The sequence below is a fragment of the Pyrgilauda ruficollis genome, unplaced genomic scaffold (genome assembly GCF_017590135.1).
Source record: "Pyrgilauda ruficollis isolate IOZ18807 unplaced genomic scaffold, ASM1759013v1 scaffold14, whole genome shotgun sequence".
Lineage (NCBI taxonomy): Eukaryota > Metazoa > Chordata > Aves > Passeriformes > Passeridae > Pyrgilauda > Pyrgilauda ruficollis.
In genome coordinates this window covers 10624041-10644297 of record NW_024512543.1, presented here as the reverse complement: position 1 = coordinate 10644297, position 20257 = coordinate 10624041, and the positions used below count along the sequence as shown (strand labels likewise).

Genomic DNA, 20257 nt, shown 5'->3' with positions numbered 1-20257 from the left:
TTTTTTTGTTTTTTTTTTTTTTTTTTTTTCTTTTGCCAGCTGCAACCTGCAACATTTACAGCCACATCCTTAAGCCCAAAACGCCACCTCCTCCCTCAGCACTATTTGTTAGCTTATGGAAAACGTGGCATGCAGCAATCTATTTCATGAACTGTTTAGTTTGTCAGCATAGTAACACAACCAGGATAAAACGTGCTGCATCCTTTTTGCCTCACTCTTTCCTGAGCACAGGCAGCTGATCAGTCATTCAGGAATAGTATTTTCCCAACAACATGCTACAAAGATGCTGAGATTACCAACCTTCCTATCTTGCTTTTTAAGTTTGTTTAATGCCCTCACTACCTCTGATCCTTCATTTTGCTCCCGGACTGGCTTTCCCACCTGAGAGTGGTCTGATTTTTCCTTTTTTCTCCTAAATTCTAATGAAAGCAGATTATATTTAAGCTCCATGTTGCAGGGTGATTTGGTATGGTTTTGGCATGCCAGAGTATCTGGCATCATGGACTTTTGTCCTTGCATTGAGTGAGAAACACAGAGAACACTTCTCCCACTGCAGACCAGAGCTGCACATCTTTGCTTCAGCACAAGGAAGATTTTCATCCTTCTGAAAGACAAATATTAAAAAAAGACACTTAGCATTGCTTATTGAGAACATTTATGTGCACAAAGGACACACAACAGGATTAACATGCTGACAATGGCTGCTTGATGCTCTTTCACGGTCACAAGGACCATGTGCCACCCTGCTGTTTACTAACCGGTGCCTGGGGCAGACCTTCCTTCAGCCAGTGTGCAGGGACAGGAAAGTAATAGCCCCCTGTGCTGCCTCCCTGTGGGGGTGATCAAAGTTTATCCCTAGACTTTGTTAATCCAGACTTTCTTAAAATAGTCAGCAGTGTGCACTGTGAACTTTCCATCACTAAAATACAGAGTAATCCCCTCCAACACAGTTCATTTCCATCTAATTCCTACTCTTGACTGGGTATGATTTGGAGACAAATAAAAAAGCTTTCTGCTGATTCTTGATTCATTCACCAACATGGAGAATTTCTAGAACATCTTATTCAACACAGAAATAAGGAATAAGTGGGTTTAAAATTTACTCTGAGAGTATCTGAGCACCAGCATGGTGTAGAGACAGAATTAGTGCATTTCATAATTCGGTTTCCATGCATGGAGAATGTACTCTGACACAATCCAGAAGTGTATCAGAGACCAGGTGCTTACCCAGCTACAGCAGCTTCAGCAAATGGTTCAGTAAGCAGAGCTGTGCTGTGAGAAGAGGTTGCTGTGAAAAGAGGCTCAGTGGTAGCTGGTGTGCCTCCTACAAGCATTTCTTGCTAGATCTGCTCACTGCTTCCTCTAGACAACTGTACTCTACTTCTGGACAAGTGCACTCCAGCAAAGCAAATCTGTTAATCATTCTCAGAATGAGTAAGTGCTGCTTATGCTGCTGCTGTATTTTCTCTCGCTCTGATTGCTGGTCCCAAAATTCATAAGGGCACCTGTAACTGTCAGACTGCCAGAAACAATGGAGCACGGGAGACGCTCCTGGCATGGTGAAACATCAAGAAACACAAAACACACAGGAAAAACCAAAAAATCTGTACTTATAGAACTATAAATTGTCTCAGGGAAGACACATCCATAAGCTCAGTGGGTAGCCATGTGTTCTATGTTTCAAAGCAACACAATACTGTCACGGCCTTCTGTAATCTCAGTGACATAAAGTCACCTACCCTCTGAAACCCTAACAATCCAGTTCTCTGGAGAGTTATCCAGGAACAAGGGTGGTAACAGTCACACTGAACATTTCAGAAAAGATCTTCTAAGAAGCAGAGGAAGTGCTCATGGCAGCACAAGCATGAGGCTGAGCCAGCTCTAGAGAGCAGCACGAATGAATGACCGTGGGAGGCCTAGGGATGCTCAGGGCGGCGGCGATAGCGCAGCGCCGGGAGATGCCCAGGGGCTAAACCGGCTGTTGAGGCAGCAAAAGAAGTTCGCTTCCTGCTGAGATTCCCATTGGCTGGGGCAGGCTTTCCCAGGCCGGGCAGAGCAGGCTCGGTGCTATATCTAGCGGAGCGCTGCCGGTCGGGCAGAGACAAGGGCTGGTCCCGGTGCTCTGTCCCGCTGCGCCATGGAGCTGAGCAGGGTCCTGGTCCTCGCTGCGCTGCTGCTCCCCGCTGCCCTGGGCTTCCCTGTTCAGGTGAGAGCAGTTGTGCCCCATCGCCTAGCTGATCTGTTCTTCCCGGAGTGAAGCTGCTAGGCCCACTTTGATAAATTTTCTGCAAGAAATATTAGTAATGTCATAATAAATAAAAGTAATATAATTATTTAGTTCCTCTGTTCGTCCTGATTTTGATACTATTGTTGCTGCATTTGTCAGCTGTGGGAGAATAATGCCTTTTACCTGTTGGTTTTGCAGGAGAACTATGAAAGCAGCACAACAAGTAAGTAGGATTTATACTGTATTTTAAAAGCACCTGTTATTTCTTGACTGTTTATTACATTCTTGGCTTTGACTTGCCTTTAGAGCATGTGAAAGCACTGACAGGCCTTTTGAATAAGGCTGTGTTTCATAACTTGTTATTGAGCTGAGTGCAGATGTGTTTTTACAAAGATGTGCTTTACACAGACTTTTGGGGCATGGTTTATTAGGTTAATTTAGATGTGCTTTCACAGGCTTGAAAATAAAATTTTAATTAGACATCTTGATACCTTTTCATTAAGTTGAATGTTATAATAAGACTGCTAATCATTTGCCTCCTTGCCTACCTCCGTTCATCTGTATGAAAAAGATGTCAGGCATCAAAGAAAGCTTTGCTTTGTTCTGGTTTGGAACAGGCTTAGCTGAACAGCTTTTGTTAACTTGCAAAATACAAGGAGATAATTGCAGACCTTCAGAGGTCAATGGAAAGAAAACTGTAGGCAGACTTTAACTACAGCAAGAAACTAACAGGCTGGGTGTAATGTGTGCAAAAAGAAGACACCTTGGAAAAATTTTCTTGACATAGAGCAAGTCAGTGACAAAAGAAAATTGACAAATTCTGCTTTTGAACTGTCATTTATGGCATGGGAAAAAAGGGATGTTGTAAAATTACTGCTCAGTATATTTAGAAGGGACCAAGGGACACTCTTGCTCAAGTTCAAGGTAGTCAGTTGCTCAGACTCAAAGTTGCAGGTTTTATCGGGACAAATACATACAATGAGTTTTAATTTATCATTGTTACTGCTTTTTGTGCCTTTTGAGACATCTTTCAGTATTTAGAGTGTAGGGAAAATGTGAGCTGTATAATTTTAAAAGCCCTATCACACCAGATGTTCATTTCATCAAGGAGATGGCAGACGCCTTCTGTGGTGTCTCATTTGGGTTTTAAAAAGAAGTTGCAGGCTTTATGTGCCCAGGAATCTGGAGCCTAATTTCCACTGGCTTTGACTACTCAATTAATCTAGTGCCTCTTGGGTACATAAATTCTGGATCCGGTCAACCCATCTCAAAAATGTTCTTCCCTGCAGAATGTTTTTAGATGCCATGGATCTCTCTGATGCAGCTGGTGGGAACTGACCAAATCTTTCTATAATAAACCACCATCACTGCAGTGGACTTCCATTGCCATGCAACTGAAAACACAGACTGAAGTCTTTTTGGCTCAAAAAAGCAATTCTGTTGTAGGTACTAGATGGAGTCTGAAGACATCTCCTCATTACATTACAGCAATAATTATGAAAAGGAAATGGTGCTGCAAGGTGTGATAGAACTTGGCATATCCTCTTTTACTGAGGAAAATTATAGTAAAATTTGGGGCACAGATGGGCTTGGAAATAATGACTGTTTACATGAGTGTTCTCTGTTTCAGTGTTAACTAGGAAAAACAAAATTGTTTCATACTTTGACAAGGAAGATTGCAATTATTAGGAAACTGGAAGAGATTGCCAGATAGGCTTGCAACATATCCATCATGCTTAAGAACAGGTCAAACAAACTGTGGTCAGGAATAATACAGATAAAACTGTTTCTGCCTCAGGGAAAGCAGACAAACTGATGTCCTCTGAAGGTCCTTCCAATTTTTAAACTTTTTTGATATTATAAAATGAAGATAGAAATGCACACATCAGGTCAGATTTTCACTTCTGGTTTGTATCTAGATTCTCGTATTTGGTAAAAATCAGAAGGCATCACAGTAGAAAGGCACCTTAGGACTCAGAATGGTACCACACTGCTGTCAGGTGCATACTGAAGCTGAGATTATTTCCCCATGCTAAATTATAGCCTCCATCACATGTCATAACCTTATTGTTTGACACTGTGAAACCAGGGTTACTGTTGAGCTGGTTAGCCTGCACCTGTTGCAGAGAAATCTGGGGACAAAGCATTTTTTTTTCAGTGATTTCATTTGCAATTTTCCACACTGAAACTGATAAAATGCTTTGCCGATTCTTAGATGGCAAATGATCATGAGTCTGTTCCTCAGCACAGTCTACTAGGAATTTTCATAGTTGTTTGATTAAATATCTTTTTAATTTCTGTGCCTGTGCATCAGCTGTGCACTCCATTCCCCTCCACTCCTCCAAGCAAGGGATCTGCCAAAGGCATTCCTGTGGTTGAGGAGGTCCATCCATGCTGGTGAACACTGTGAAGTTGCATTCAGAGTCTGATGCTTGTCTTTTTTTTTTCTTTTTTTTTTTTTTTTTTTTTTTTTTTTTTGCAGCAACAGAACCTACTGAGGTAAGGAAAGCTAGTTCAGCTCTTCTGATCACTTTGGGGTTCAATATTGTGGAAAATAAGGTCAGGACTCTTGGACGCCACTTATATCCATACCTGTGAAGCAAAGTCTTTGCTCAGCTGTGCATCAGAGTGTATCTGAACCTCATTCCACACTTCATATTGCATTTGCCTTTATGATATCCCTATTTGCCAAGGTACCAAAGAAGAGTATCTGCCACCCCATGGTACTTCTTTATACATGGCACAGTACGTAAAGGCTGCATTGGTGAAAGATACTGCCAGTGTTAGCTGGACACTGTTGATAATTTATGTTTTATTATTTAATTTAATGTTACATTATAAATTGTGAGATAATATTAATGTATCATTCTTGCAGGTTACTACGGAGGAAAATATGTATGGTATGTACTACTCCATCTACAAGTACATATTTGAGGGAATATACTGTTTGTTATCTACTCAGTTACTTCAGAAAATAACACAGGCTTAATACAAATTAACATTTATGAGGAATTTTATAGGAATGCACTCACCACAATGCTTCATGCAAAGCAGAGTATCTTGCTTTTGTCCACTTGCTTGGCCTTGCTAAAAACCTCAGCTGTTACTTTTGCTAAAAATAGCTCTGTTTAGTTCATGTCCTGAATTAGGTCACTTTTAAAGGTTAGAAGCACAGAGGTCAGGTGTTTCTGCTTTTTTACTGATGTCAAGACTTGCTGCGTAATGCACAGAGTTGGCTGATTTTCCTGGCAGGGCCTTTGAGTCCCTGATGCTGGGCTTAGGTGGGGACATCAGTCCGACCTGTGGAACAGGAATGCAGCTCCAGTTTCATTGATTTTGAGGGTTTTTCAGGAGCCAGCAAGAAGTAGCAGGACTGCTCTCCATCTGTTTTTGTTTCTGTATCTTATGTTGGGGATTTGAGTGTGAGTTGTTCATAAAGAAGTAAAACTGTGCCACCTCAGGCCTAAAAATATGATGGCTAGGAAAAGAAAAAAAGGAGAGAATGAAATAATTGAAGGAGAATGGCTCTTGGGACTAGATTAATGCCAAAAAATCCATAGCTAGGAGGTTCTCAAGGTTGTGCCAGTGAACAAACATTTACGTGAGTGAACATCCCTGCCAATCCCTAAATAGGTTCTCTAAATTTTACATGCGTCACTGGAGAAATCATGCATCATCAGAGTAAAAAAACAGGATTCATATTTCCTCTGGGAATGAGAAAGTGATACTCTTGTGTTTCTGCACAGAATCTCCTTTGCCGACAGAGACTGATGAGGAGGATGAAGATATTTTTAACAAAATTCTGAAAGTTAACAAAGGTAATGCCACCAAATTCCTGTCTATAAGGGGGCTGTCTTTTTTTTGCTTTTTTGGGGTGATGTGGGAGGTACAATGTCTTACCACAATCTGTGCAAATGTGTTTCCCATCTTACACACCACCATGGAAGAGACACCACTGGGATTAAGGTGTGGTCTGCTGAAGACCTATAGCATCTCAAACTATTGTGTCAGTACTGATGCTCCCAGGTGTGGAGGCAACTGAAAACTATTCAGAGAGTTTCTTCAGCTTTAGCTTTCAACATCTTTGGACATAAAGAGAAAATGTGGGTATTTGTAAGCTTTAACAGTCTTTTTTTGAATGAAGCATCACTTGCACTCAGCCATCATATGGCTTTGCAGTGCAGACTCCTAGATAAGCTGCTGTCAGTTCCATTCTTGCTGCTCCAGACTTCCTCTTCCCTGATCCTTCCAAACATTCTCTGATCTATCAGCTTGTTTTTCTCACATTTTCTCCTCCAAGAGTCATTCAAGTGTCTTTACTTGAAGTAAAGTAGTCTGTAGAATGAGACACCAAATATTCCTACAGTTTTCTCCTGACAACACTCCTCTTTTTGGTTTGCCCACCTTCTTGGGTTTCCTTATTGGCACCTTCTGCTTTTGCCCTGCACCTTCCTGGGGAGATATTTGATGCCATTCATTCAGTGTCACATGACGGGTGATTAAATAGTACCAGAGTAAAACATAATTCTTACTTTTGAGACTGCTTGTTTTTCCAAGTGTGCTTAGCAGGTGTCCAGCAATTTATGGCTCAAATGTTTCCCCCCTTTCTCTCTCACCAGACAGCTCTCAGTTCTTGCAGGAAGGTGACATAGTTCCACGAAGGAGTCGCAGTGCCATCAACTGCCGCCATTGCCACTGGCCCCAGTCCGGTGATGGGATTGTTCGTATTCCCTATGAATTGGATCCTACTTACGGTGGGTCTGAATATAAATTATTTTTAAATGGGTCTTGTCCAATACATTTCAGAGAGAAACTGAACACAAACAGTTGAATAAATCAATTCTAAGGATTTACTTGTACTGTGCAAGCACAGATAAATTTTAATTTACAAGGACATGAACCAGAAATTTTCATTGAGACAATTTGCCTGCATCATGTTTTGGGACTGATCTCTTGGAGACAACAATAACCATTCCCTCTAATGGTGTCTTCCAGAATACCTTCCTCTATAAGATTCATGACTATGACAGTGGAGCTTCAATGATCTGCTTTTCATCAGCAAAACAGCTTCCCTTAATTGTCTCCAAGTGTCCAATAAGATACATTAAAAATGGCCACTATAATTAAGAACAAGTCGTTGAAAAAAGAGGTGCCTGGATAAGTTTGGACAAATATCTGGATAAAGAGGATCTTGTGCCAGGCTGTTAAAATCTTAATCTTAAAATTCAGTACTGAGAAAAAAAAAAAAAAAAAGAACCTAGGCTAATGTTTCTGTCCCTCATTTACCCTGTTTTTGAGAATATGTGAGATTTTAATGGCATCTGCTAATGTCTGCTTGTGACCCCTAAAATTAACCCTTTCTTCCCTAGAGGAGAACCATGTAAAAGGGATTCATGATGCCATGGCAGAATTTGAAGCACTGACTTGTATTAATTTTGTGAAGCGCAAGGCAGAACGTGACTACCTCAGTATTAGATCTGCTGATGGGTGAGTTGAATGACAAAATAACAAGTTATTTCTACTCTATTTTTCAATCCTTTCCTACACTGATTCTGTGTGACCTCAGAAAACTTTTGTTTTATGACAGTGCCAAGGTATCTTCCTTGGCAGCCTTGCTAGTGCAAGAGCTCCTCAGGCACATCAGGAACTCACTGCAGACACTGAAATAATACAAATAATGGAAAAGCACCATTAAGGGGGAAAGAATGTCTAGGCTCATGTTTTCTGTGTAGTATAGTGCACACTTCAGCACAACATATATTGAATACTGTAGGTCCTATCTACCAAAGTAAACCAGCTTCAACTTATGAAATAAACATTTCTCTGAATCAGATTGTTGACCATCAAGCTCAGAATTAGAGCTTATGAGAAAATTGTTCAACACTTAGCTTGAAAGTGTTATCTCCATCTTATCTCCAGCTCTGATACTGTCTTTAGTATTTTGAAAAGAAAAAAAAAGTTATTTCAAGGGAGTTAAAGTCACGGTAAAGTCAGGATTCAGGAGCCTCTGTGCTAACAAAACTTGTCCAGAAAGATTTAGCAATGATCATACACTTTGTTCTTTTATATGCCATGGTCACTTTTGCCTCTGTACACTCTAACTATCACAGTGGAGAGAGGAATCCTCCCACTCGCACAAGAGGTGTGTGAAGCGAGGTTCTCTGTTCTGCCTCTTTGCCTGCCTGCCAATAAAAATCCCATAAGTCTTGTTATTGTTCAATGCCTCTCTCAGCTGCTGGTCCAACTATGGGAGAGTAGGAGGTGGACAGACTGTCTCTGTGATGAAAGGAGGCTGTATGTGGAAAGGAGTAATTCAGCATGAACTGGAGCATGCCCTGGGCTTTTTGCATGAGCACTCTCGAAGTGACAGAGACAAACACGTAAAGATCATGTGGGAGTACATCAGTCCTCGTGAGTACTTTGAATTCCTCAGTGTAGGAAGTGGTGTAGACACATCCTACTGCTCCCAGCTCCCCCTTCTCCCCTGAAGGGAGTAGGTAGGAAGCATACTCTAAGTACAATATCATATATTACAGCTGACAGACCAGACTTCAAGAAATTTGAGAGCTCCAATAACCTGGATCTTCCGTATGACTATTCCTCAGTAATGCACTATGGCCCGTAAGTAGCAGCATGGTATTACTCTTTTAGGAACTCAAATCTCACATTAGAATTAGTTTCTATCATAACTCTCTCCTAACTACCATTTTCCCCAATTCCCCTTTTGAAGAAAACATCATGAGTCAGTTCAGACCAGCTGCTCCCTAGGACTGGGATACCCTATCCCTTATCTTTCCATTAGGGACCCCTCCACTGCTGGGCTTGGGAGCAAAGGAGGGCATCTGGACATTGACTCTGCTTACTGGTGGATATTTCAATGAGATCTGTTTAAACAGCACTATTAGTCATGGCAACAGCTTATGTACAATTGTACAAAAGCATCCTACTGAATGCTGAAAGAAGTTATGGTGCTTAGAGAACATTGTTTCTCGTGGGTCTTTTCAGATACACATTCTCCAATACCACTGGGAAAGCAACTATTGTACCAATTCCTGATGGATCAGTACATATTGGACAGAGACAAGGGATGAGCAACTTGGATGTGGCCAAAATCAACAAACTTTACAACTGCAGTAAGTATCTCCAGACCTCCCTGTTGTCTTCAACTCAGATTTGGGCACATTGCAGAGACAGCAGTTTTTCATCAGACTGTAAGACTATTGTCATGAATTCCTGGTACCCACTAGGGTTACTCTGGGAGGGAATGCAAAAGTGAAGCTGGAGGCACATTGTGATTAGTGAGAAAATGGAAACTACTTCTAAATTAAATCAAACACATTTGCTATTAGCATAAGTGGCTGCTGTGCAACTGGACTAACTGCATACCACATTTTAAACTTCAATGGAATAATTTGGTTAAGAAACCAACTGTAAGAACAGTTCAGCAGACAACCATAAATCCCAAAAAAGCCAGATATCACTGCTCTTCATGGCAGCTGGTATTTAAGACCTGAGCCAAAACAAAACAGTTGTATGCTCCTTTGAACTTGAACAGTTTCATGTTGCCAGTTTTCAAAAGTCTGTCATTCTGAGTTTGTATGTTTAAACTCTTTATATGTAACCTCTGCTAGAAGAAATTTTTATATACAATCACAGAAATTTATTCAATCAGAGGGAAAAAAAATGATGACAGTATTACCTCTTGCACCCCAAGTGCTCCTCCTAAGCTTAGAATTTAAGCATTGCAGAGGCATCATATTTGTACTTGACTCTTCTGACATCACTTAACTGCCCCTTCTCAGTGGAAACAGTGGCACCAGCTGCAGTGAATTTAAACCTTTCACTCTTTACAGAGTTGCAGAAGGAGAGCTCTTGCTAAATGACAGAGCTAATCAATAAAAACTGAATGGTTTTCAGAGCGCTACTTTACTTTCCTCTTTGATGCATGATGTGAAATTAGGACAACACGATTCCTCCTTTTAATCAAGAAGTACCAGTACTATGAAATGAATGCTGACAGATCAGAAAACAGATCAGTCCATTCTGAAGAGATTGTAGTTGTGAATGACTGAAATCTTCTGCAATCCTGAAGCAAGTATTTTTTCTTCAGGTCGCTGCAGCACTATTCTTGATGGACCTTCTGGCTTGCTGAGATCTGCCAACTACCCAAAGAATTATTCAGATAACACCAACTGTGTCTGGCTCATCCGAACACGATCCAGAAAGGTAAACACAGGTTAACAGGGGTCTTGAAATATGGCTGAGCTTCTTTCTACATTAGAGCATCTTGTGCTTTGTACAGCAGTTGCCAGATGAGATATTCTTCATGAGAAAAATTTCAGGCTAGTAACTACTTCTTGTGGAGAGGTATGTGTTTAAGCCAGGTATAGGCAAGGACAATTCAGAGTTGTGATTTTGAAAAACCTCCATAAGCTGGGCTTCAGGTTTGCAAAATCAAGACAAAGCTCCTTGAGCATGGGAGCATTCAGTGATTAGATCTGAGCCCTGCAACTTCAGGGGAAGAGAGGCAAAGCTGGGTAAGCAGCTCTAGTCTGTGAGTCCGTGCTTGGCTACAGTCTAGATTCTGTCTGTTTTAAAGGACATTCCATGAAAGAAGTATACTTATATATTAAAAGCTGATTTTCTCTTCCCTTCCAGGTTTCCCTAAACTTTCAAGCCTTTCAGCTGCAACAAACTAGAGGCTGTCAGGGTGATTATGTTAAAGTTTATGATGGATCTAGCAAGTCTTCTCCAGTTCTAATGGACAAGACCTGTGGATCAAAGATCCCCAATGGCATAGTTGCTTCTAGTAATCTTATGCTCGTAGAGTTCATCACAGATGGTGCCCAGACAGCTTCTGGTTTCCAAGCCACATTTACTGCTGGTAAGTCTGAGAACAAGGAGAATGGCAAGGAAAACAGTCCATGCCAAATCAACCTTTCTATTCACTCAGGAAACACATTGAAGAATTTATTCATTCTTGCAGATGGGGCCACACTCAGGATAAGTGGTGTTAGCCAGGTTTTTCACTGTTCACCTTCCCTCTCAGATATGGGCCATTCCAAAGCATGTGCCAATTAGAGCAATCAATTTAATGACACTGCTAGTGTTACTAGCACAGTAGAAAGACAATAAATCATAATGCAGCATTTTAGTATATCATTCACCTGGAAAAGGTGCAGTTTTCAATGGCACAGTTCAGAGGGTGAGACAGAAGGGGTGAACGAAGTCACCCAGCCCCTTGACAAGAAGAGAGGCAGCATTTCCATGGTCAGGATTCCTGGAACCTTTCCAGCTAGAACACATTTTCTTCAGTCCCATTTAATTAAGAACTAAGGCCACAATTAAACAATTAATTGACCACAGGCTTTCGAGTTAGCGTGTACCAGCTGGAATAAAGGAATTCCTGTGTGTGTGACTGCAGCCTACAGCACCTGCACAGCAGTGCAGCTGGTGTTGGTGGGCAAGGAAGCTCGGCTGTGTCATGCAGCTTTGTATCTGCTGTGGGATAAGGACAAGCACACAGAGTTTGCATGAATCCACTGAAATGCACTAACTTGACCGTATAGCCAAACCAAACCAACAATTTTGCATTGTCTCTATGTAGTATCTATTTCTGTTCACTGTTGCCATGGAAAGAAAGAAAAATTAAGAAACTCCCTGTGCCACATTGCTGTGTCCACAAATATAAAGCAATCTTAGCTGCCAGATAAAATGTGATTTAGCATATACATATTTTAGAGATGCTACAGTTTGTTGAAACCTCTGAAAGTTAAGTATTCTCTCATTTCATTTACAGTGAGGACCCAAAGAAGATCTAGCATCCACAAGTGACTTAATGAAGAACCTATTCTGTGAATATTGAAATTATGTGTTTCCTACTTTGTTCCTATCTTGGCTTGGATCAGTATGAAATTTAATTCTATTAAGAATCAAAGTTTTCATCTTCCTGAAAAAGTTTATTCCCCAAGCCATACAAATGTACAAATTCTATATATCTGGTGTACTCCTCCTTTTGTCTGCACAGTTAAGTTATTACCTCTTTCTATTTAACAATTGAATAAAAAGCTTCATTAAAAAAGAAGTTTCTGCTTCTCTTTTCCAGTAGTCACTTCCAGCCAAACACACTGTCAATGACATCTGACTTCTTAGCCCCCTTCATTCAGTCATAGGAATATTTTTTAAGTATACCACTGACATCATCATGGGTTTAGTTAGTTGGCTGAAGAGACCAGCTCCAAACTTTAAAAAATCGTTTTATGGTCTTCACAGTCTTGAGCATGAAAAGGTCTTAGTCTGGTGTAGGACTCTGTCCAACATTTCCACTTCCAAAAATTATTTCTCTCTTCCAAATTCTGTTATATCCTTAAATCGCAAGAAAGTTGGACAAGACAAACTTACTTCCAGGAAAGGACTGATACTTCCTACTGCAGTTTTCCTTGCACAGTTCTGGCAGGCAGGGCACAGCTAAGGGCACTTGTTTAGCCAGAAGCCATTTTTGGTCCCACAGAGATGATTAAGCCTGTCACAGGGCAAGGCAATGCTGCCAGAATTCATGCACGTGTTCAGAGAAGAAATTCTTTGTCAAGAAAGTAGCTAAGCTCTTCTCTTCTGATCTCATAAGAGATCGGCAAGAGTGTTAAGAGTGTTTCAACTCCTGGAGTGTTCGTTTTATAGCCTTGCCTGCAATCACACTTTTAAAATTATATTCTCTTGGCCAAGACAAGCCTGTAAGAGAACTGAGAACAAAACAGACTGCTATTTTAATTTGTAGCATAGACAGATAGTTAAATATATGTCTAACCTGGGTATTTAATACTTGTATTTTTAAGTCTGAAAAAAATGAAATATTTTTCCTGTTCTTACCTTGTAACACTAGAAACCTTGAAATTTTCCTCAGAGAAATACATTTCTAGAAAAGAAAAATGGGAAATTAATTTGAATCTCAGAGTAAAATTTACATGGAAAATGAATTTTTTAAAAATTCTTTTGTTTTGTTAAAGGAGGCACCAAAAACACTTAATCTGAAAGAATTTGCTCAAAGGCCTGTCTGTATTTATACTAAAAGATGAAGAAACAGTCAGCTCTTGAGAGAAGCTTTAATTCCATTGAAGACTGCTTCCTTACCCACAGTGATTGTGCAAATGCCTCTGAACACAGCAATCTTCAGTCTGCTTTAGAAGAGACATTTCTTCAGTTCTTCAGACCCTGCAAGACAGGTTCAGCTTCTGATGTGTTGTTTGAGTTACTCTGAGCAATCAAGTGTTGCTATCAATACATCATTAAAGTAGTCCTTCTAAAATGCTATTAGAAAATGCAGGTCTAGAAAATTTTTTTGCCAGTTTTGATTCCTTAGCTCCTGCAAAACAAAATGGAGGAAATAATACTTCAAAGCCAGTGGGAGAGGACTAACATTCTAGTACTACTTTTGAGAGGAATTTCAGGTGTGATTAAGGTGTGATGATGAAAAGGCAGGCTCACGTGATTCAGTTACTTACTCTTGAAGGAGGAATAATGATTTCAGTAAGAGTTCTGAAATATTGTTGGCAATGGCTGAGAAATTAATAAAGCTGTGATCATCTGTATATTGCTGAAATTGCTACAAGAGTTAAGAAGTTTTCTTTTTAGGAAAACCAAGCAATCTGTGCCAAGAAAATTTAGACCCAGTTGATGTTAAGAGCCTGTAGTTTCTCCTTTTAATTCCACTGGAAGAGGAGCCACTTCCCTGCCAAGATGCAAAGTCCAGGTCTGTGTGGAGTTGGTCTGATCCTTATTGCACAGGACTGCAAAAGGCTAAAGGTGGTCACAGAGACAGAGCCTAGGTTCAACCCAAGGATGTGACCACTCAGTTGCCCCAGGACACCTCTCATGAGATACCAACAGCTCAGGATGCGGTGAGCAGCCAGGCAGTCACTGATTCTACCTGACCTGGTGTCCAGCCATCAGCTGGAATGTACAGGGACAGCAGTACGAGGCAGCTTGTCTGTGTCTGAAAGCCATTTCTGTCCTGAGGACTGTAACATCTCCTTGCTGTGACCATAAATACTCCTTGTCCTAATTTCAACCCGAGGGTACAAGCAGCCTGTTCAGTGGGATCACATCTCTCCTTACTGCCCTATAGCAAAGTGTAGCATCTCCCTCATGCAGATGGGATCTCCCTCCAGCTCCAGGGACATGCAGAACCCCACAGACAGGGCTGCAGGACACCTGAGTGTCAGTCTAGGCATGGTTTCACGAGGCTACCACTGAACAGGCTCAGTTCACTTCAAACATTGTCACACACACACAAACATACAGTTATACCTGCATCCTCTTCTTCATCCTTGACTACCTCCAGAAGAGATACCAGATAATGCAGCACCATCACCTTCAGAGAGACCATCTTGCTGAAGAAAACACCTGCTGAGCAAGAGAATATTTCAGCAGGGAGAGCAACATCACAAATCATGATGGGAATTGTCCGGGACCCATATGCAGATATGTGCTCAGTCCCCTCTGGGACAGAAGTGAGCATCTCCCTCAGGCAGTACTAGTCTGGAAGCTATAGTGTCAGGACAGAGCCCCAGGCACATTTTGAGGCTCCCCTGCAAGTTTATGCTTCTGGGGTGCTACCCAAGAGGTGTGAAGCTGAGGCTTCTGAACCAAAACCACTTTAGGAATGTGGAAAACTTCATGTATGCAAAGCCTCCCAGGGATGCAGCAGAACATCTCTTTTAGGACACTGTCTCTTCCTCCAAACTGCATCCATAGCAATCCAGCTGAGCCAGTCTTTGTGGAATGAAATACAAAGATTTCTAGGAATGCTGTGGGGATGGAAATGTGCACGTGCAGGAAATCACTGGAAGAAGCAGCCAAACAAGGGTTACAAGAACAGCCTGTATTGATAACAAAGGACATAATTCCCATGATACAGCAGCCAGGAGGATCATGGAGGAATGCAGTGTTTATGGCATGACCACAGGGTCTATACCCCATCCAGCAACAGCACAGAAGACCTGTCAGCGGAAAATCCTGCACTCACGTGCCAGCAAGTTTGCAGCTACTGGGTGTGCCTTCCCTTTTTCCCGTTACCACAGCAGGAAAAAAGACGCATCCTTTCAGCAATGACAAGCAGGCTGTTCGAACATGAAAGGTTTTTCTATGAGGAGGCAGAAGGCTCTTATTCCCACACTTATTTCAGTATGTCTCCCCCTCATGGTCTGAATTGTTTTTTCACTAGGCACTGCACAGATTCAGGCAATTATATGAGGGATAATATATTTTTTTGTTTAAGAAAAGTAATAACTTGTAGTCTGACTTTTTGACTACTTTGAATTGTTAAAACAAAGTACCAAAACCTGCAACCTTCCCTTTTCCCCTTCAATTGTAGCGCATACAGTCATTCATAACAACTCTTCTGAATCTCATTCAAGCTTCAAAGCTATTGGCATCACCCTTGACCAGGAGAATCCAGGAAAATGGCTACAACTCAAAGCACAATCAGAAGTTCATTAAACAGTAATATCATTCTACATCTTCAATTAATGCTTGTCCTTTTAAATATATAAGAATGAGAAACCAAACAATGGAAATTTAAAGAAAGCATTTTTATTTGCCATTAATGGGCAAAATAGGTATTGCCTGAATTTGCCTGTTTCATACCTCTTTCAGGAAAGTTGTAAAGTGGTATCAGAAGGAATAGACAGATAGAGCCCAGTGATCACCAGGGAAGTTCACAGTGACAAGGGAGATCCAAAGTCAAATGGTGAAACTGGTCCACAGGCTAGGATGAGTAGGGTTCATGGCTAAGTGACACACAGCCAGCATGGCACAGCTGTGACACCACTGAAGAGGGACACACCTCCCCTATAGCTTAATCAGAGACTGAAGGTGTTGGTCTGAGCTACAGTGAGGCTCCTGGGCCCTGGAGTTGAAAGCTTGGAAGGAGCTCCCGAGTGAAGCTGATCAAGGTAATTAAGGTCTCAATGCACTCAGGGATCTCTGAGAAGGAGACAAAAAGGTGTCAGGAATGTTGCTGCTCTTTTGGTAGCCACTGGTGTAGGACAGGCTTAAGATGGTTCCACAGTAGGTACTGAGGTAACCAGCCAGCAAGTACCACAGAGACCCATGAACATGGAACTGTCAAACCATCTGCACAATGAAAGCGCTTAAATCTCAGGAGGATACTTAGGTAAATGTTTGATCATTATGAAGCTTTCTATCATTCTCAAGCCTCAGTCTGAATTACCAACCAGAGTTGTGGGCCCTGGTTTTAGTCAGTATAATATTTAGTCATATCCTATATGATAGGAGTTATTTTTTATGATTGGAGTTTATTTTTTAACTCTCCGCCTGTATTGAGAGTTAATATGTGAGCATCAATAGGCCATGTCTGTTTCTTCCATGATCTTCCTGCTGCCTTGTCCTGCTGGCAGCTTGTGTTCCAATCAATCTTATTTGTTTTGACTCTTATCTCAAGCCACTTGATGGCAGAATCTTTTGCATTTCTTTCCAGTCCTCTGTCTTGGTGCAGGATATGTACTTCCATTACACAGCTGTCTTCTAGAACAACTTTTTGGATGTTTTTAATCTATTGCTATTACCTTTTACTTCACTGTGTTATGAGATTGTAATGATTGAATTCAGTTATATTGTCTGTGCATAATCAATTTAAATTGAAAGAAATAAACTCAGAGAGAATATTCACACAAGGATATATATGTTTATAATTATTTTTGGTTTACTTTTAAGCTTTCATTTGCTATATATTCTATTGTTCTTCTTGTCCATGGTAAACTTGGAGAAAAATTTCTATTGGATTTAGCCAAAAGGGGTTAAGAATCTTCTGGGTTTTAGGAAGATGCATGGTCATCTTAATATAAAGATTCAAAAGTAATTTTTTTAGCAGTAAGCAGTCCAAAACTGGCTGAAAGGCTTCAGCTTCTAAACATCAATGGTTCTTCATTGTCTTATACTTTGCTTTCACTAGCTTGCATAGATCCACCTCTTAAATGCACATCTGAGCATTGGTAATTAGATTTCCAAATATATTTAGATGTAATTTATCACATTTGTAAACTACCACTGGAAGTAAAATGGTATGAGGACATAGGACTGTGGAGTAGAAGTATTGAGTTAGGGGTAACTGATGGACCTGGCTTGTGGAAACCCACCACCAACCTACCTTTAACTGCAAACTCAGGGTTATATCACGTGAGAGGAGTAAAAGGAGAAGCTGCTTACAGGAACTCAAAAATCTGTAGGAAACTCCCAAAACCTGATTCAAGTAAGGTACTACTGGTTAGGCTTGAGGTCTATTATTAGAACCTGAAACATGACTCATTCACAGGAGGGCAACGCTGAATGCCCCAAAGGGAGAAAAAATGGATGCTGTGGTTACACTTAAACTCCCAAATGTAATCCTTTTAATCTCCTGCAATTAAAACAGCTGTTCACAGGAATGAAGCTGTGCAAGAGAGCTTAAAACATTCACTTCTGAATGAGACCTAGTTGTGATTTTTATAGGCAGTGAAGTCATTGGTCTTTCTACAAACAGAATAAATAGCCCATTAATTCTGCTCTGCCTCTTTCCATGGTATTTAGCAAGATATTTTTACAGCTATAACCCAAAGTGTTTGATACAATAGGATTCGGACTGCTCTTTGCATTGGTTCCAGAAGACATTATTTTTAGCCAAATATATGCCATTTCTAACAGCAGTCTAGAGTTGTTTTTTGTAGTTAAGCAATACTAAGATCTCAGCTGATGGACAACACTCCAGTTTAAAGTGTTCCAGAGTCGATCAGCTAGTAATGTTTATTTTTAGCATCTGTATGTGTTGGATATGTGCATGTAACACCAGATATATGGGAAATGGATACCTAGCATTGTTTGGTTTGAGAATCAATATCTATAAAATAATGTAAATGAAAGAAAAGTAACAGTCTACTTAAATTCAGCCCCCAAATCTTTCTGTATTACACCAAAACTTTTAAAGTTATGCTCTGCATAATAAAATGGAGCTGCCAGTAAATATCTTTGCAAAATAAAATGCATTAGTCTGCATTTGTCTGAAGTCTGTTATCTGATTCTGTTTCTACCAGTTTCTGACAGGGTGACCGACATTTAGATTTCACACAATATTTTACATCAACTGACGTGAGAAAATCTATTCCGATAGTGACAAGAGCATTCAAGTAGTTTTCAAAACAGAAAAAACATCCCCTTCCTTAGAGGATATACAATTCTTCTCTCCCTAGAACATTATTTAGGAAAAGGGTACCCCAGTGTAGTAATAATGTGCCCAAATCAACTGTGTAAAATGAGATAGACTTGCAAGTTCAGCAATTTAAAAATCCTTATATTCTCCCATTTAAATAAATTGTACAAGAAAATGTTAATACTCAGTTTCATTAAAGTTTTTGTTTTACTTTTGCCAATCTACACAGTAATCACAAAATAAGAGGCTATTTCTGGAGGATAATTTATTCAGTACATTTATTTCTTTCTTCTGTTGACAAAATGCTCAGAAAAATCCTCACAATAACTTTATTGCCTGAGTTTGTAAATTTATTTTGTAAACGTTTTTCCGTGAATATTTTATGAAAAATTTGTTGTGGATATTCATGATTCAAATTATAACATTAATTCAGTGCCTAAGCAGTATGGTTTCTGCATTGTAATTGTCACTTGTGCAGCTTACCCACACATTTCCCATTTAGAATTTAAAGTGTGAATGATCACAGTCAAACATATATTTTGTGACTATTTAAGCTTTCAAATTTAAATTTATTTTTGAAAGGCAAAGTAAGCCCTTTTTTCCTCTAATGAATATTAGTGTGGTTTTTTTCAATTGCTTACACAGCTCTTGTAATTGAATTTTGCTGACCTAGATTTCCCCTGTAGTTTCAGCAGCTTCAGTTGAGTACAGCCTTTTCCCTTCACTTAATTTTCTAGATTTCTATAGTGTCTAGTAACTGAAAATAAGTTTTCTTCCTGTATAAAATGATTTGGAGAGATTGATTACTTGATTTAGTTATTGATTACTTTACTTTGGAAATTTTGGCAGCAAAACCATCAGAGAATACTATCAGCACTGTTGTAGAGTAGATGAATGGAGTTTTTTAATTCTTGATCAAAATCTCTTCTTCTGACATCTCAATTGACATATTAACTGTATCTTCTTATCATTTGGGGGGATAATGTCAGTTTGATGAAAGTGATGTTTATGAATCTCACATCTATACAGCAGAGCTGGGCATGTTGCCAAGCCCCAGACAAATACATAATTTCACTTCTTTTAATTGGCTTATTATTTATTCCATGACTGTGGGAGCATTTCTCTCTGCAACATTTTCTATAAGTACAGAAGTTGTGTATTCTTCTCCTGAACATGTAGAAATACACTGGTTTCTGTTGATGAGATCCACCTTCTTTTTCCAGAGACAGAGCTAATCTTACTGCAGAGATTCTACAATGTCTGAAAAGGATCAATTCTTGGAGGAAGAGCAAGCATCTCAAACTCCCTTTGGGCAAAACCAAAGTGACACTATCCAATACCCATTTTCTCCAGGGAGCACTTTCTTTTTCTCTTAGTCTAAAAGCCTAGACTCTGAGAATTGTCTCACACAACAGCCAACTTTAATGGGCAGAATACTGGATATTGAATTCCAAAATTCATCACAGGACTGCCATCTGTTCCCAGAATAGTAAACAGGTAAGCCACCACAGAAAATTATATGCTCATAGAGAGAAGGGGTTTTTTTGGTGATGATCTCCATAGCCCTTTTAGGAAACTGTTTAGCTGTATTTACAGAATGATAAAACACAATTTTTTAATGCAATTTTTAAGGGTTAGTATTTTAATTACCTGCCATTCTGTAACAGTCATTTACACACAACTTCTCCTCATATATTTGTTGAAATCCCTAAGTCTCATGCTGTTTATAGGAGTATTATAAGGAAGTTGAAATAACAGTGTATGAAGAACTGACAAGAACTGTACAAGAACTGCTTCTCCTGGTTCTAGAGACAAATCCAGTGCATTCACTA

At 40.0% G+C, this 20257-nt stretch overlaps 1 protein-coding gene across 1 annotated transcript; it reads left to right on the top strand.

The window, feature by feature from the left end:
* The first annotated feature begins 2137 nt into the window (after positions 1–2137).
* On the top strand, positions 2138–15721 carry LOC121349548 (astacin-like metalloendopeptidase). The gene is made up of 13 exons (XM_041460096.1): positions 2138–2206; positions 2426–2450; positions 4710–4726; positions 5103–5127; positions 5974–6045; positions 6847–6981; positions 7597–7714; positions 8460–8638; positions 8764–8848; positions 9233–9360; positions 10338–10453; positions 10886–11111; positions 15597–15721. Exons 1-13 carry the CDS (start codon positions 2138–2140, stop codon positions 15719–15721), a joined length of 1320 nt encoding a protein of 439 aa, XP_041316030.1.
* The last annotated feature ends 4536 nt before the right edge of the window (positions 15722–20257 follow it).

What these genes read in the sequence shown, in the direction of transcription:
- LOC121349548 (XM_041460096.1), top strand. Translation starts at nt 2,138, where the DNA reads ATGGAGCTGAGCAGGGTCCTGGTCCTCGCTGCGCTGCTGCTCCCCGCT. An exon ending in GTGGGAGTACATCAGTCCTC is followed by an intron (nt 8,639 to 8,763) that starts GTGAGTACTTTG and finishes CATATATTACAG; the next exon opens with CTGACAGACCAGACTTCAAG. An exon ending in TCAGTAATGCACTATGGCCC is followed by an intron (nt 8,849 to 9,232) that starts GTAAGTAGCAGC and finishes GGGTCTTTTCAG; the next exon opens with ATACACATTCTCCAATACCA.